Raw genomic sequence first — 17,890 nt, forward strand, 5'->3', positions numbered from 1 at the left:
ATCTGTCTGCCAACCTACAGCACAAATCAATGATGCTTGTTTTGCTACTATTTTGAGCACACACAGTGTTTTAACAAGATGGGAACAAGTGTGCTTGCTGTAAAGAATGCATGGTAAGCGAGGTCGCTTGCATGAGCATCAGTGATGGGACTAGGAGGGAGGCAGGCAGTTTGGTATGCTTGGCACCACACGTTTGGTCATAGAATGCTACATTATTGGGTCATTACCATTATTTAACATTTATGTTGTGGAAGCACCTGGAGGCCCAGGAGTGGGGTGCAGATGACAATAAAAATTGGGATGCCATTATGTAAATCAATGGTGTGTCCTCATGTGAAATACTTTGTGCATCGTTGCCCCCCCCTTCAGAAAGGATAGTGCAGAATTTGGGGCGTGGGAGTGGGAGAGGATTGGAGAAGCATTCCAGAAATGGTTAGGAGGCCTGGAAAAATTCTTCTAGAAAGAGACATTGAAAAGTTTGGGGTTGTTTTCCTTAGAAAGGAGACGAGGGGGTGTGATAAAAGCCTATGACATATCGAATGGATATTGGGGGATTTTGTTCTCCCTAACACAACAAGGGGACATTCAAGGAAATTCTTCATCATCATGGCAAATCCCACAGGAACGTTGCCTCCTTGCAAATCGAGCACCATTCTCTTGCAGCAAGAAGTGAACAAACAGGAAGGGACAAATCCAGTAGAGGGGAAAACGCTGGGCTTGAGGTTTTTTGTAAGGTTTGCTTAAAACAAAGACTTCCAAAAATATACACTATTGTGTTCTCTTAAATGGACCCCAGCTAAGAGACTAAGAGTAGGATCCAAAGGCCACTAATATTCGTATTCTCTGAGTCCTAGTTTGGCTTCCTCACCATGATTAAGGGCCTGTGGTTTGTTATGACTTGGGCAAGGCATGGAGATCTGGGGAGGCAATTGTTGGCAACTGCATGCTGCAGACCCTGGTTCCCTATTTCAGTGCATCATCCTGCAGCTTCCCCAGCATTCCGGTGAATGCCAGGAAGGCAGACAAGGAGAGAACAGCTGCTTCAGTGGCAAGATTTCTCCCGATCGCTCTATTTTTGCTTTCAAGAATTCTGAGCTGACCTGACCGGGCTTAGGAGACTTGGCTTGCATCCCATACAGAAGTAGTGTTGACAACGGCCAGGCAGTTGTTAGGTTTTTGCATGGCTGTAACGTTGTGCAAGAATCCTATTTAATTTGGGTTTTCAGAGACAAGAGCGGATTCACTGTCCTTTTACAAATAGGGAAATAATCCTTGTTTTAAGGTTGAACGCTGCAAAAGATGCTATCGATACCCACTGCAGCAAAGCTCCTCTGCTGTACACAGCTGAGAACGGGCAGTAGCTCATTGCAGCGCCTGCAATACCGACTGTATGCAATGCTTCCGTTTCTGCCGGCAGTTTGAGAAGATGTCTCTTACTGCGTGAAAAAGAAGAGTGGGTGGCTCTGCCTGAGTTACAGACCTCTGGGAACATGACACATTAGTCTTGGGAAAGCGCAAAGCTGGAAGTCTCTCCCGTGCTGAGTGGGACTTGCAGTCTAAGTTGTGACAGCATTTTGTTGTTGTTACTGGACACATTTGGGGAAGCTTGTTGGCAAAGTCTGCTCCATTCTTTTCCCTAATGCTCTTGGTTTGCTAGAACTGAGACAGGACATTGCAGGGATTAGGACTTAAAAATGTGGGTTTGGGGCAATTCCTGAAAGGCTATTTATGTAACATTTAAAAAAGAAAAATTTCTCTCAGTTGTGTGTTAGACCACAACTCTGCCAGCCAGCAATCCATACCTGTGCCAGACTCCAGGGAGTACAGAGAATGGACAGCTGAACTTTGCTCTCAAGGAAGAGGAAGGATTAATAAGATGCTTCATGCCCCGCTTTGATTTCACTTCCAGGGCAATGTGAATTCCAAAAAGATTTTGCAATAGATGAAAATCTGCCTTTCACTTTGTGTTGCCTGAGCATTCCATTGTCCTATGAATAAATGTCATCCACAGCTGATGCTATATCTCTGGTACTTTGTCCTAAGATCACAATTGTAGTTGCCAGTATTCTATCACAGTAAAAAATTAATGAACTCCACGGAGTGCCCTGGAATAATCTCTTGTAAAAGGAACAATCTCAGCAGTGAACTCCTTAACAGCGATAAGATAGGGTTGTTTTGTGGAACTGTGCAGCTAGGAAGTTTAAAAGTGATTAAGTTTAAATATTCAGGAAGCTGATGCAGGCATAGCAGACAGCAGCACCTCACAAATGAGAGGAAGGAGAAGCCAAGCAAAGCGTGATGCTCAAAGTTATGTTCTGCTCACATGTTCGGCTTGAACTCAGGCTGAGTCAATCTCATTGCAGCCCCTATTGGCTCAGCTGGAGGTAGCTCCCGCAACGGACACAGGAGCTGCCTAACAGAGCAAAGGAGTCCCGATTGGAGCTCCAGCTCCATAAGCAGTGCAAGAAAGCGCATATATCCAAGTCTGTCTGTCTGATCCCTCCATGACACTCTCACGCATTTGTTTTCAGGCTTCTCTCGTCCCAAATGCTTTCAGGGTCACCATTGAAACTACTTCCTTGTTTAGTTGAACCTCAAAGGTAATTTACAGAGAATACATGGGAACCAAAAGTTGTTTGTAAAGTTTATTAGGTGATAAGTTTATATTCTTATCATTCAGTATCGATGACTATATTATACCACCTCACCACCCACAGTCCATCTCTGGTGTTGATAAAGCCACATTCCTCCTATTTGCCCAGGCATGCAGCTTTGTGGCTTGATTCTCATTTACAATGAGTCTCTTTACACCACTCTGGCAGTGTGAAGGGGCCTTAGTGTAAATGCTCTTGTTGTCATCGTTGGCTCTTCCCTTTTTCAGTACCTCCCTCCCATTCAGACTGTCACTAAATCCTACTGCTGTGTCTGTGTCATCCCTGGAACTTTCCCTGTCTCTCCTGACTCTGAAAACCCTGGCCATGCATTATTCACTGCCTGCCTCATCCTGCAGCCCCCTCCTCCTTGTCCTTGCTGAGAGCCCCCTTGCTGCCCCCCCCATCGCTCTCCTCATGCCTCTCCAACCTGCTGTAGCTAAAATCTGGCAATTGCCCAACTCTTTCCTTGACTCTGCAGATAGATTTCTGAACACTGAGACCCAAAGCAAAGGGGTCCTCAGGAACTGGGAAAGGCTGGTCACTAACAACCACTCTGTTTGCTTGTGCTGCCAGAACTCGGCTTGCCATAACAGTCTGTCTGTCTCTTCACAGCTTGCCCTACTGGATTTTATAAGCTATCCCCCCGACTCCCTCTCTGCTCTCCCTGCCCCGAGCACAGCTTCACACATCGAGAAGCCTCCACGTTCTGCACGTGTCAGAAGAACTACTCCCGGTCCCCATCAGACCCGCCATCTGCCTCCTGCACCCGTACGTCTCTCTCAAGCAACATCCGTGGTTCGGTAAATGGAAGGGAGAGAGAGGAGCCAGCCAGATCTGCCGCATGTGCATGTATGCTGCCTTGCCCTAGGGCTGGCCAGGCCCATGACAGGCCAAGGAGCTGCCCCCCCACCCCGGTGGCTAGGTCACCAACACCCAAGCAGAGCCGCTTGCCCTCGGTAGCCGTGTCCCAGGGCATTAGCATCACCGGGCGTTATTCTGGGTATTTCAGTAGCACCCACAAGGAGCTAAGTGCTTTCCAAACAGATACGAAAAGCCAGGCCCTACCACAGGGAGCTCACAGTCGGAGGTTACAAGGCCTGAAATCTGAGGCTATAGACATGCCAGTAAGGACTGCAGGCATTACCCCAATAAAACTAGGGCAAGCTTGTATAGACACAGTCTAGCCTGGCACATGTTTTTAATTAAATGGCATCAAGTTAATTAAATTTGATTAATAGATACTACGGCACTTTAGAATTGCTTATATAATAAGAAGCAGACTTCGTGGTTTGACTGACAGCTAGCATGGGTGAGATGCATCTTATTCTTGGACTCTCTGCAGAGCCAGATGGCTTGGCTCTAAGCTATTTCACGGTGGGAACCCAGCAAAGCTTGGAGCAGTGTGAGTAGCTGGCATGTGTAAAGTGTCGGCAGGTATCAGACACTAAAGGTATGTGGGCACTGCAATAACGGGTGTGTCCTTAATCGGAGTTAAAACAGTGAAGTTACGGCGTCTTGGCTTTTAACTCCAGTTAGCAGCTTGAGTTCAACCCCGTGCTTCCCTACAGGCTTTCATTTAAGCTGCTAATGCAAGTTAAAAGACAAGCTGCTGTGTCTTCACTGCTACGTTAGCCTGAGTCCGCTAATGCAGATTAGCTAACCTGAGTTAAGAGCACACCTTCCTCTGCAGGGAGACTGATCATTAATCCCGTGCTGCATCCTCTGCAGTGTAGACATATACTCAGACTGCAGGTTTCAGAGTAGCAGCCGTGTTAGTCTGTATTTGCAAAAAGAAAAGGAGTACTTGTGGCACCTTAGAGACTAACAAATTTATTAGAGCATAAGCTTTCGTGAGCTACAGCTCACAATGCATCCGATGAAGTGAGCTGTAGCTCACGAAAGCTTATGCTCTAATAAATTTGTTAGTCTCTAAGGTGCCACAAGTACTCCTTTTCTTTTTACTCAGACTGCAGGGAGTCTGATCATTAATCCCATGCTGCCTTGCTCATCGCTTTCTTTACAATGTTGCTTCAGTGTGGACATTCTCCATGCTGCACCTGCAGCACATATTGCACGTGGGTGAGGTTGTGGGACCCCTTGTGTTACTGGATGGCATTATGATTGCCAGGCTCTCTTGGATCCAGCTTTGCCTCTGCCATTCTGTAATTTCCCCTGCATTCCAGTGCCAGTGGCAGTGTGGTTATATCTGTGATGGCCCTGCACTGGTGCTGCTGCTGGTTGCACCCAGTGCACATGCAGTGAAACGCTCATGCTTCTGCTTGCAGGTCCCCCATCTGCTCCAAGGAATCTCATCTACAGCCTGAAGCAGTCCACGCTGGTTCTGGAATGGAGTGCACCAGCAGACTTGGGCGGCCGGACCGACGTCACCTATAACCTCCTTTGTGACCGCTGCTCAGTGGCTCTCCGGCGGCAATGCGAGCAGTGTGGCAGCAGTGTTGGCTTTGTGCCCCAGCAGACGGGATTGGTGGACAGGACCGTTACTCTGGTGAACTTGCTACCACATGTTAACTACACTATCCGTGTGGCAGCTGTCAATGGCGTCTCTGATTTCAGTGCCTTGTCAAAGCCGCAGTATGTGGAAGTGAACATCTCCACCAGTCTCACAGGTATGGGCCACCCCTGGCTGCACTTGCTGCTTTACTCCCCCTCTGCTCCTTCCTGTGAGCTTCTGAAACTTGCACTTTGTGATGCAAGAATCCTGAAGGGGTAGAAAGGGAGTGCTGTAGAGAGTGCCCCCCGCCCAAGTCCAGTGAATGAACCTCCTCCAGCCCACTTGCACTACGAATAAGGTTCCAATCTTAACCCTTGGTTGCAAAGCCCACAGCCACTGGCTTTAACTCCCCTCAGTTTCTATGAGCTGCACCCAACAGCTGGTGGGATGGCTGGACACGCAGATCTGGAAATAAACTATAAAGCTGGGCAGAGCTCTGTAGGTAGCTGTTTTTTAATACAAGTAACTAGTGAAACCAGCAATGCCCTGCCCCTTTAAGGGCTAAGGAAAACAGAGCCCACCCAATGGGGTTACAGGAAGGGGACGGCTCAGCCTGCTAGACAGCGCTAGGATGCCACACTGTCTCCCGTCTGCTCCAGTGACTCCCCCAGCTTTCTGCTGACTCTAATGGGAGCTGCCTGGCTAAATGCAGTGCCACTCTGGCCAGCGAGGCGTGCAGCTGACTGCGGCCCGTGGAGTATTGTCCAGCATGGCAGTGGCACAGCCCTAGAATGAAGTTAGTTGGCTTGGAGTTCGTACCATTTTTGTTAATGTAGTGCTCTCCTGGAAAGCCCTGAGCAGCTCTGCAGTTGAGCAGCTCTGCAGCTCTGAGCCCCAGGACCCCTGGGGAGGAACAGTCAGGTTACAACAGATGCTGCAGCGCCCATCTTTACAGAAGGGGCATGGGTCACGTTCACTGCTGGGCCAATATGCTCCTCTTGAAGCAAGTGACATATACAGGAACCACTGGGCCTGATATGCAGGTGTGTGATGGAGAGCAGAATCCCAGACATGCTTTGAGTACGTAGTGCTGGGACGTGATGTTCCTTGGCAGAGCTCCTGGGAATGCCTGGCTGGATATTGTCTCCCCAGTAACATGAGACCATTTGCCCCTGGAACTGGCCTGTCCAGCACTGCAGCTCTTTCTGCTGCAGCCTGTGCTCTGTGCCGAGTCGTCAGGGTCTGGGCTGGTGCTAGCTGAGGGAGCAGCAGTTTCCATAGTCTCTGAAAGAACCGCTGACCCATAAGCACTCACTGAGAGCGCTGGGGTGGGGGATACAGTGCGCAGGGCTGAGTAGTCACTTCACAGATCCCTGCATTCCCAAATGTGCTGGCCATGTTCCTGTCCTAGTCCATTTCCTGGCACCTTTACCAGGAAGCCAGAGATCCTCTCATTTGTCTACCTGCTCTCATGATCTGTTAGGAATTTTTCAAAGACAGCTGAGCGAGCCGGAGGGGTTGACGCGACTGAGCTGGTTTTTCCGTAGTTTTGGCTGCTGGGAGGATGTGATTGCTCACATTCAGCTTGGCCAGTGGATTTCCCCAGCATGAGGACTTGGCAGTGCCGCCCCCCACCTTCCCCCAGGGCCTCTCACCTTCACCCCATCCGCTGGATACTCGGGGTCACACAGATACTACAGCCATGATGAGGACCGTTCCAGTGCCTAGGCAGATAGATGGGAAGAGACGAAGGCAGTCTGTGGCACTCGGGCTGGGTTTTCATTGCTAGAATACAGAGAACAGAAGCTTGCTGGGTTTAGAAAAGCCCATTGCTCAGCAGTGAAGATGGCCAGTTGTTCCTCTGCTACAGACAGGGCTGGATTAACGCAGGGGCTTTAGGGGCTGCAGCTCAGGGCCGCAGGCTAAGGGAGGCCCTGGTGCAGCAGGGCTCAGGCAGGCTGCCTGCATGCTGTGGCCTCACACTGCTCCCGGAAACAGCCGGCTGCTGGCACATCTCTGTGGCCCCTGGTGGGGGCAGGAAGGCAGCTCTGCATGCTGCCCCTGCTCCCAGGGAACCGGCCAGTGGGAGCTGCAGGGGCGGCGCTTGTGGTCTTAGGCAGCTCATGGAGACACGCTGTCCCCCTCCCACCAGGCGCACACCACCCGGCCGCTTCCGGGAGCAGTGTAGAGCTGTGGCAGCAGCCAGCCTGCCTGAGCCCTGCTGTGCTGCCGGCTGGGAGCCACCTGTGATATGTGCCTCCCTGACAGACCTTGCACCCCGCCCCCCTCCTGCACCCCAACCCCCTGTACCAGGTCAGAATCCCTCCTTCACCAAACTCCCTCCCAAAAAGAAACTATTATAACAGCTAGGTAAGAAGTAGGCTATTTTGAATTAACTTAACTATATTCTACATGTTTTAAGACTGAAATGTAACCACAGAACAGCTTCATGTTAATTAAAAGGCAAGTTTAGTATAGCGTTAATAGCCTTGATGCCATAATTGTGATCATTTTGTTTTAAATTCAGAAAAAGACTTGTAGACAGGGGCCCCACACAATCTAATAGCCCTGGGCCCACAGGAGAGTTAATCCAGCCCTGTCTGCAGAGCCCTTAGCTCTCCTTGTACTGCGCTATTTCAAAGCTACACGACAGCAAGGCTATTCTGACAGTGAGGTTCTGAGCTCCATGGAGCTGAGAGTCCATTGCATGATTAAGTTACAGTCTGAATTTATGGATCACAAAAGTGTCTTCAGGGAATCAGTTCTTGCAACCCAGCCACGTGAAACTCCTTAACAGAGAGTGATTCAGCGGCTGGCTGTCCCATAGGACTAGGAGAGTGTTAGAATTATTGGTTACGTTGTTTTCTCCAGGCCACATTTCAGGGCACAATTTCCCATTGTAAATGTCTTCCTTCTCTCTAGGGGCTCACACCTTTAATTTCCTGACCTGAGCAGAACTGAGGAGCCTTTCTGTCCGCATTTCAGAGCCCTTCCCTGGTGAAGAGGGGCTTGTTCTCATTGCTCCAATCCTGTTATATTTCTGTAGGTCCCTCTCCATGATTTAAACCTCCTCAAGGCAAGCCTGCGATGGCTTGTTGTGTCCTTGTCTCTCCCTCTGTTGGTGTTAATTTGCATGAAAATCCATTCCCCAGCCACAGTTAATGGAGATGAGCCATCTCCATGTCCCTCTCCATAGGAATTGGCCAACAATTTAATCTTGAGAGATTAAACTTTGATCTTATGAATAATTTCCCCACCATTTGATCAAATGTTTTTTGCTCACATTGCTGCTTTTCCTTTCCTCACTCAGTCATTTCTATGACTGTGCAAGGCCAACATGGACCCATCCTTCCGTACAGGAGACCTCTTCTGGTCAGTGGAGAGTCCTAGCTTGGTAAAAAGCTTTTTGCGCCTCAGCTCATGTTAACCCCGTAGGTCCATGTTAGGCAGTCAGATGGCTTGCTTCAAAAGTAGAAAAAGTCAGATTAGCTCCCAGGGAAATGCTGTTGCTGCAAGAGAGCTTGTTAGGGGAGCTCTCTGAGAGGCAAGGGTGGGAGGAAGGTGTGTTTGAGCCACTCACAGGTCACTGACTGACAGATTCTTGCTGCCATTGGAAAAAGACTCTTTCCTGGCTTGGCAGCAAGCAGGCAGAATGTGTTTCCGTGTTGCTTTGACTTCTCCACAGGTGGGAAGCCAACACTGGTCACAGCTGACAAGTGGGGAAGGGCAAGAGGGCTGATTTGCAAGTTTCCAGAACCAGAGTGTATTAGACACGGGGACTGGGTGAATCTGTTGGCTGACAGGAATGAGAAACGGAGAGAAGTTTCTCTAAAGCAGGGGCTCTCAACCTTTCCAGACGACTGTATCCCTTTCAGGGTCTGATTTGTCTTGCTTACCCCCAAGTTTCACCTCACTTAAAAGCAACTTGCTTATAAAATCAGACATAAAAATACAAAAGTGTCCCAAGCACACTAGTACTGAACAATGGCTGATTTTCTCATTTTTACCATATAATTATAAAATAAATCAATTGGCGTATAAATATTGTACTTTTCAGTGTACAGTCTATAGAGCAGTATAAACGTCATTGTTTGTTTGAAACTTTAGTTTGTACTGACTTTGCTAGTGCTTATTATGTGGCCTGTTGTAAAGCAAGGCAAATATCTGGATGAGTTGATTTACCCCTAGAAAACCTCTGTGTACCCCCAGGGGTATGTGTCCCCCTGGTTGAGAACCACTGCACAAAGGTCTCCCAGTAGAAGGCAGTGGGGAGACAGATGCTCTCAGAATCTGTATCCTGAGTTATTATGTCATATAGGATGAGACTAAGACAAAGCTAGGACAGCAACTATTCTGCAAGATCCATCCTCCTCTAGTGAGAGAGAAGCAAGTGGCAACACAAGTCAGATTATCATACACCCCAGATGTGCGTATTTAACGTGTCCCTTCTCCTTGGTTAGTGGGAATCCTGGGTGGTTCTCGCAAACTACTTAACAGATACATGACTCCCAAAGAAACTGAAATCCAGACAAAGAATATGGCAGAAGTAATCTCGTAAACTATTCCAAATCAATGTCTCTTGTCAAGCCACTGAGATTCCGGATGCAGATGGCAATACAGAAATTAGCTAACCAGCTGAGACTCTTGCACCATTCGGGAAGTTTCCTGAAACACCTTCATTTTTGCTGCTGAACCTGATTTTTATCTAGGTGGTGAGAATCAGTGGAATTGCTAGCTTGGAATGGCTGATTTTGTTCTTTTTGTGTTTGGTCTTTTGGGGTTGTGCTGAGTTGCAGGAGACCCAATTCCTCTGTTTTGATATGTTGTGTAAAAAATGACTGTTTATAATTAACTTGTGCCTACCAACCAAGAAGGAAAGGAGGGCACCTTCCCACACCAAGGTGGCTTACAAGTCTGACTTGCCTGCAACGTTCCTGCAAGATAAAAGACCAACCTTCCTTGGTGAAATCCCTGCACCTGCGTGTGCGCCCTGCTCTGGGGTGGTCAGACGGGAAGGGCAGCAAAACTCATTTTGAATGTGCAATCCAAACCCTGGGCATTGCAGTCACGGTGCTCTGGGCCTCCGCTTTGTTTAACAAGCTGTCACTTGCAATTTTCTGCGAGCCTTGATGTTCCCGCAGGAGAGCAGCTCTGTGCCCCCAATTAAAGTGGGCTATTAATGCACTGCAGAGCATGAGCCCATTCTGCAAACTCTGTCCTGATGATATGAGTAGGGCTGAAGTTCACACCTGGGGTTCTCTGCAAACATGCATCTTCCAAGCAGCTCCCCTTGTGGGGAGCGATGTGCTGCCAGTGGAACATCCCTCACATAAGGGAAAGACAGTGACCAGAGGAGAGCTCCAGGGCTGTTTATATTAGCTCCTGCCTGCCTGGGGAGAACTGTTTCTTTTACAAGGGCTTTTAAGCTACTGCTCGGATCCTGAATGTGCACTGGTCTTGGTCGAGGTGCAATAGAAAAGAGCAGTAACCGGGGTTTTGGGACTATAGTTCATCGCTCTGAGCTGTTGTTAAGAGACTGGGTCTGAGAATCGCTGAACTCCCGCTATTTCAGAGCAGCAGAGACTTCGGAGACATGTGTTGGACTGAGCCAGGCACAGGGAGGCTGTAGGGGGGGGAGGGAATGAGCTAGTGTCCTTTAAGTCCAGCTTTCCCTCTGGCCTCCCACCTGCCTCCTTTCTGGGTGTTTTGCCTTAGAGCCTGGGTACCTGTGTGGCACACTCTGGCTCTGAGTCTGGAGACAGTGAGAGGAAGGAGGCCTTTCAAGGCAGCATGCTTAGCACATGTGAGGAATCCACCATATGGCTGGGGACCCTCAGGTACAAAACCAGCAGCACCGGCCACCGCACTGGGGTGACAGAGTTGTCGGTGCAGGCAGCGCTGAGAAGCTCTTTCACGTCTCAGTGGCTGCAGAGTTATGAGACCCTTCTAGGTTCCTGGAGCACCTGTGAGAAGGTTGAGCCTGAGCATCCCCGTCTCTTGTTCCCTTGTCGGGTGCCTCAGCAAGCCCAGAGCTTTCGGACCATTCCAGGCCTCAGCTAGTCTGCTTCACAGATTATGAGCATCCTGACTATGGGTCTGGAAAGAAGCAAAGGACCTCAGGCTTCCTACATTGCTGAAGTGAGCGGTAGCTCACAAAAGCTTATGCTCAAATAAATTGGTTAGTCTCTAAGGTGCCACAAGTACTCCTCTACATTGCTTCAGTTACTATCCGAGCACAGATGCATGTGTAGGAGGCTCACTGAGCTAAGGAAGGGGCTGTTCTCTTTTTGGCATGAGCCCTATAAGTTAGGGTTTAGCAGGACTCGTCAGAACAGGCATATCTCCGCTGTGTCCTGAACTGCTAGAGCTGCTCTAACTTCCCATGATAGCGCAGTGTGGACCTGCTCTGTGGGAGCAGAGAAGTGTGGAAAGAGAGAAGCCAGGACCAACTGGAAGATGCAGAAGCAGAGGAGACCTTGTTCATGGCTGGAACGTGGCAGCTTCAGGGGATGAGATCTGCAGCAGCAAAGCTCCAGCTGCAGATATACAGATTCAGAGGAAAATTTAAAAAAAAGAAACCAGGTCTTATTTAGCTGCCAGGTCCCGGTTCCTGTAAATATAGCTTTGACTAAAGCTTTCAGCTCTAACCACTTCCCGCCCCTTCAGCGTTCACAAGAGGTTTCATTAACACGTCTCCATTGTGTCTGCAGATGCAATTTAGTCCACAGGAGGCAAAATTAATAGTGTTTTTTTCTAATCTGACCCAGCATGGGGCTAAGTAAAAGTGTTTTGAAGAGAGAATGGAGCTGCTTACCTGCAGGGGAGGAGTGCATTAACCATGCAAATGTACACTGTAGGACAAGGTCCTTTACATTCCCGGCAGGGATTGGGTTCCGTCTTTTTTAAATTTGTTGCAAATTAATAGTGTGGCCATTGCTGAACTACACTCTAATTTCTGTGTCTGTGGAGATGTGATTTGTGCCCAATTAGGGCCTGGCAGGGAAGCTTTATATGGCCACACGTGGCTGGCATACACCTGACCACACTGCCTAGACAGGGTGGTAACCAGACTTCTCCTGGCCTATTGCACAAGAGTGAGAAGACACCAGGTCAGTCTCCTGCAGAAACACCCCTGGGGCTCTTTCCTATCTGCTCAGAGGAGAGAGGACCTTGGTTTTTAGTGTCTATTTTGAAAGAGCCTCCCAATGAAATGCTTCATTTACAGCTTAGATGGCAAGTTCTTTGTGGCATGAACTGTCCTGTGCAGTGCTCAGTTGGCCGAGGGAACCGTTCATTACCCCAGGCAGGCCGTTCTGTGGAATGTGTGAATTATTTTGCTCAGTTCCCTGACCTTCTCCCCACTTATCTCTAGTCTCTAGCAGGAAAGTGCTGGCATCTCCAAGTGCTCGTGCCAGTCCTAGCGCACGCTCCCTCGGCGTTTCCTCACTGATTTTGGACTCCCTTTGAACCGGCACCGGGGCTGGCCATATGCTCCCCTTTGTCACAGTTCATCTGGATGTGCCAACAGCGGCAGGAGAGGAAGCTGGACTGTATTAATGAGGGAAACTCTCTCCTGGATTTGAGTAAACCTGAGGTTTTGAACTATAATTACAGTGCTCTATCTTCACCAGCCAATAACTACTCAAAGTGACACTTATTAACAAGGAAATTCAAATGTCCTCCTTCTTACCAGTACAGGGAGAACCATTAGGTACCAAGCAGGAGCTGGGCACAGCCTACATTACAGCAGCAGCTCAGCAAATAAAGGGGAGCCACCGTTACCTGCAGAATTCCCAACAGGCCTTGGCTTCTAGCCAGCTGACTCAGCTGAGCTGCCCTGCCCGAAGCTGCAGTTTAGTCCTGGCTCCCAGGTGCTCCTCACATACCTGCACTGGTCATTGTTGCTGGGTATGTGGATTCAGTTATTGCTGCATTTCATGGGCAGCTTTTCTAAATACATTAAAACAAATTCAAGAGCTTTGTTTGTACTAGTCCAACACAAGCCATGCCCTTGAGCACTAGCATCACTCTCTGGATCTTCTGGAGGGAATGCTGTCTCCTGAGGGGGGAAAGGGAGTCAGGACTCCGGGGTTGTATTCCTGGCTCTGCCACAGGTTTCCTGTGTGAATTCCCCTGTCCGTGCCTCAACATTCCCATCTGTAAAATTGGTCAGCATGATTACCCCCATCTCCCAAGGTGCTTGTGTCTGTCAAACACTTGTTTGCTGAGCACTCACAGTTCTCACTGAAGTCAGTCCCCCTGCTCCCAGGCCCTAAGTGTTTGATTTTCAAATACCCTATAGAGTGAGAAGTAGGGTTATTCCTGGTAAATCCACTTCTTCTGCCCCGATATCTGGTCTGTGTGCATAACTGGGCAAACTACCAAGGCAGGAGAGTCAGTGCAGTGCCTTTCAGGGACACTAAGAACTAGATTTATAGCTCTCAGAGTTCATTTAATGTCACAGCCTGGAGTTCTCTGCAGCCAATTCACACAAATTAACAGGTGTGAATTAGTGTTTGTGGCTTAAACTTCTGCTGTGTGTCCCTGTTGTCATTTAGGCTTAGTCTTGCCTCTCTTATGGCTGCTGAACACACTTGGACCTCAGGTATAGAATGTGCAATGGCTGAATGCTGATTTTTGTAAAGCAATTCACGAGATAGGAGTGAATAGTTCCCAGCATCACACATCCCCAAGCCATCTTTTCTTTGGCATGTCTCTGTGGCTGTTGGGCTCTGTCCAAGTTCAGAGAGATCAGCTGCCTTTCCACAATGTTAGCTCCAGCATTCGTTCTCTTCCCTTCCTGCCTTCACTTTGGGACCCTCATGCTAATTTTTTTGGATGGTTTTGGAGTGTGACTTTGGTTGCAGGCTGGATGTGGTTTGCTTCGTAGCTCTGACTCCTGGGGGTCCTGAGCTCTGCCCCTTTGGGCTAGGGCTCTCTCCCATACTTCTCCCCTCCCCCCCCCAGTGTGATAACTTGGAGTGTGTAGCTTGACTTGTGCTTATTACACGTGTTCTCCCTGCATGCCAAATGGCAAAAGAGACGGACAGAAAATGTCTGTGGAGAATAATATTATCCTCTAAAGATTTCCTGAAGGGCCCCTCTCAATTCCTTATCCATTAAATCACACGTTAAAAGTTCTTTTTCATAGATACCATAAGCACCATTAATTTCCCTTCTGTGCTTTCCTGGGAAGCTCCCCAGTGAGTCCAACAATAACTGTTTATGTGCTTTCCCGGTCTGAAAATTCTTCCTTTTGTTTCTGGGATTTTTGATACTGACCCAAATGGGGCAGGATTTTCAGGGACTACTTGCTGAAGTTCTCTAATAACACGATGGCTCATGCCCTGTTAAACCCAAATCCTTGCCAACTCTGTGTATAAACTGGGATGCCTGATCTCGTATCTACTGCCAGCATGCTGTGCTAGGAAGCTGGCCCTAGGTAGAGAGGAGTTTAGGCACTGAGGTCTATTATCCGTCGCTGGCCATTAAACCCCAGGAATAGCTGCACGTAAGTAGTTAGGTTTAAAATGAAGGGTGCGTCTACACTGCAATTAACCATCCACGGCTGGTCCATGTTAGCTGACTTGGGCTGCGGGGTGGTAAAATTGTGGTTTACATGTGTAGGACCCTGTGAGGGGGGGAGGGTCCCAGAGGCCAGACTCCAGCCTGAGCCCGAGCCTGAACGTCTACACTGCCATTTTACAGCCGTGCATCCCGAGCTGATGTGGGCCAGCCCAGCCACAGGTGTTTAACTGCAGTGTAAACATAGACCACCTGAAACTGCATTACCCAGAAAAATGGAATCCTCCTGGCTCTGGATTTTTTCAGTTTCAAGAGAATTAATGCCTTGCACATTAGCCACTTAGGCTATTTCAGCCTTTCCAAACATCTCATTGAGTTTATAATGATAAATACCTTGGGGGGAAGGAGAGTGGGGAGGAGGGAATCTCTTTTACTGCCCTATTAAAGCAATGTGTCCCGTCTCTGCCCCCCGCCTCCCATTTGGAATTCTTGAATTATAAACTGGGCAGTCCCAGACAGTGCTGCTTTCTCCTATAGATGTTATGTTAGTGAAGTGCTCTTTAAATCTGCTGACATGATGCTCTTTTGGTGGGTGGGTGGGAGCGTTTAAAGCAACAGTGGTTTAGACCTCATGTTATTAACTGATTTCAACTTTGTTTCCTTGGGGTTGCCCTGGGCAGTCGCTGGCTGCATCTGCCTCAAGTCATGTTCCAAACCTTTGCAAGCATGTTCATCTTGGAGTTGTTTGGCTTAGACCTTTGTTCCAGAATAAAAAACCTAATATTTCCCTGCTCCGGGGGATTTGCATGATAGCCACAGTTTACAGGGAAAGATGCTAAATTAATGCCGCATTAAAGGACATAGGATGCCTATGGGAAGAAATTGAGCTGGAAAATGAAAGCTTCTCTCTCAAAATAAAGATGACTTGGTGAATTTGGAAGAGACATCTCAAAGCTCCTTCTTCTGCCATGTAGCCACCCATGTGGCACCTTCTCCGGGATGCAGACTAGTTTGACTCTCTGATTATGACGGAGAGAGGGGGATTTGTCTGGCATCCCCACAGATCTCCTCTGTTTCCCTATTCTCTCCTTTCTGAGCCTCCGCTTCCACTCCCAGTAACACCACAAGAGTTGCCCATATGCATGGGGAGGACACTTCCCCAGAAATAGTTATTAATGTCTTTGCAAAGCCTCCCTCTCCCATCCCCCTGGGGAATGGATTGGAGAGACACATTTCAATGAGTGTGGATCCCACCCTCCCGCAGGTCTCCTGGGCAGACAGGAGGCAGGAGCCCCCCCCCCAGGTATTTAGGACATCGCTAGACATCTCCTGCTAGAATCCATATTTCAGATGCAGTTGTTTTCTCAGCAGATGGCTGCAGTGAGTACGCCTATTTTTATGCCTTTTCTGCTGGCTGGTTTGTTAATTAAGAGGAACAAAGCCACGCACAATGAGATGGAGTTTATAAAATCAGGCAGAATGGTGAATAATTTAATGTTTGCTTTTCAGAATAGAGGCAATGTTAGGGAGTTTAAAATATTAATAAGAAACATTTTATTCACAACATGAATTACTCTATAGCTGTATGATTTTTTTAATTCCTTTTTAATGCATCTGGGGCTTTACTTTGTAGTTGGTATCTAGCATATGGCACGAACGAAGAAGTCCTGCACACAAAGCTGCAGCAGATCACTGAGTTACCAGAAAAAAACCTAAGTATGATTAGCAATGAATAGGGTTTATTAACAGCAGCAATGATTGGAGGCGATACAGAGGTGGAATTGTGTGGGTGGCTCTGATTGTTAACAAAAACAATCTGACTTTTCCCAGCTTGTTGGGAAGCAGAAGGCCCAGGAGCAGAACTGCTGTTGGTCACTGGTAGGAATATGTCCTAAGTTCAAGATGTGGAGGGTCTTTATTTAAATTACGCAAAGCTAAAAAGGCCCAGACCCTAGGCCCCCTGCACAAGTTAGGAGAGCAACACTGACGATTAAAGAGCAGGCTGCTCTCCAGAAGCCAACAAAACTTGACCTCTTACAAAGCACAAAAATATTTGTCCTGTGACTATAGGTTAACAGGCCGTTTGACAGTGATGGTCCCTTACAATCTGTGCTAACTTCTTATGCTAAACTATCTGTTTGACCTTGTATTTAGCTGTGAGTACCTTTCCCAGATCGAAGGAGAGCTCTGTGTAGGTATAAAGCTTGTCTCTCTCACCAACAGAAGTTGGGCCAATAAAAGCGATTACCTCACCCTTCTTGTCTCTCTAAAAGTATTACAGGCATGCAATAGCCACTAAACATGGTGGAGGTGGGCATTTTTCCAGCTGTTCCAGTTACTACAGCTGAAACTGTGTGTATGTGTCTTTGTCTTTGTCTTTGCAAGGCTGGCAAAAAACTATCATGGTTTCACCTAGAATATTTCTGTTTTTTCTCTCTTGTTGAAAGACTCTTTGTAGGTAAAAATAGTTTCTCCCTCCCACCCTCATCCCTTAGCAACTATTGCACTTGAATTTTTGCCATCATAGAAAATGGCTCTGAGGGAAATGGTAGCCAGGTGTAATTTGCAAGATGCGGTATAAGGAAGTGCAGAACCGGCAGTAATCCTGTCATATTAACTATTGGTTTCAGAGTAGCAGCCGTGTTAGTCTGTATTCACAAAAAGAAAAGGAGTACTTGTGGCACCTTAGAGACTAAAAAATTTATTTGAGCATAAGCTTTCGTGAGCTACAGCTCACTCAATGCATCTGATGAAGTGAGCTGTAGCTCACGAAAGCTTATGCTCAAATAAATTTGTTAGTCTCTAAGGTGCCACATATTAACTATTGTTTTCTGAACTACCACAGGGGGGCAGCAGGCTTCATGCCATTCCTGTTGTTCCTGAACTGTAGCTTTTAGTGTCTTTGGTGGGATGGGACCCTTTAATTGCTGACACCTGAAGTTTTCGAATACAGCTCCACACCAGAGACTCTGGTGCAAAGGCAATGCCAGCAAGACGCATGTTGCAGGAATTAGACGGAATCTAAGAGTTGTTCTCTACCTGTTGTTGCGATTGCCTGACAGACCATACCGGATGCAGAGTTAGCAGCCGTGGCAGATGCAGGCACACCGGTGCTGCTTCAGGCCACACCTGGACACCCACCTGCAGAGCTGTCACAGGTCTGCTTCTCTGGCTTCATGCTCTCATTGGGTCTTTAATTTCAAACACAGCAGAATCCTCCCGCTCCCTCCCCAGCACTACACAGGGGCTAGCATCTCAG

General features: G+C 48.0%; 1 protein-coding gene across 5 annotated transcripts in view; it reads left to right on the forward strand.

Annotated features, from left to right (window-relative positions):
* Positions 1–17,890, forward strand: part of EPHA10 (EPH receptor A10) — a 113,803-nt gene that overhangs the window by 52,708 nt on the left and 43,205 nt on the right. For 2 of the 5 annotated variants that reach the window (XM_038377567.2, XM_043505876.1), the window contains exons 4-5: positions 3,267–3,422; positions 4,940–5,281. In XM_038377567.2, coding sequence (XP_038233495.1) covers positions 3,267–3,422; positions 4,940–5,281 — 498 coding nt within the window. Of the gene's footprint in view, positions 1–3,266; positions 3,455–4,939; positions 5,282–8,028; positions 8,359–17,890 lie in introns of those variants that run through there. The other 3 variants (XM_038377570.2, XM_038377571.2, XM_038377568.2) reach the window with 3 other exon arrangements.

The sequence above is a fragment of the Dermochelys coriacea genome, chromosome 19 (assembly GCF_009764565.3).
Source record: "Dermochelys coriacea isolate rDerCor1 chromosome 19, rDerCor1.pri.v4, whole genome shotgun sequence".
NCBI lineage: Eukaryota > Metazoa > Chordata > Testudines > Dermochelyidae > Dermochelys > Dermochelys coriacea.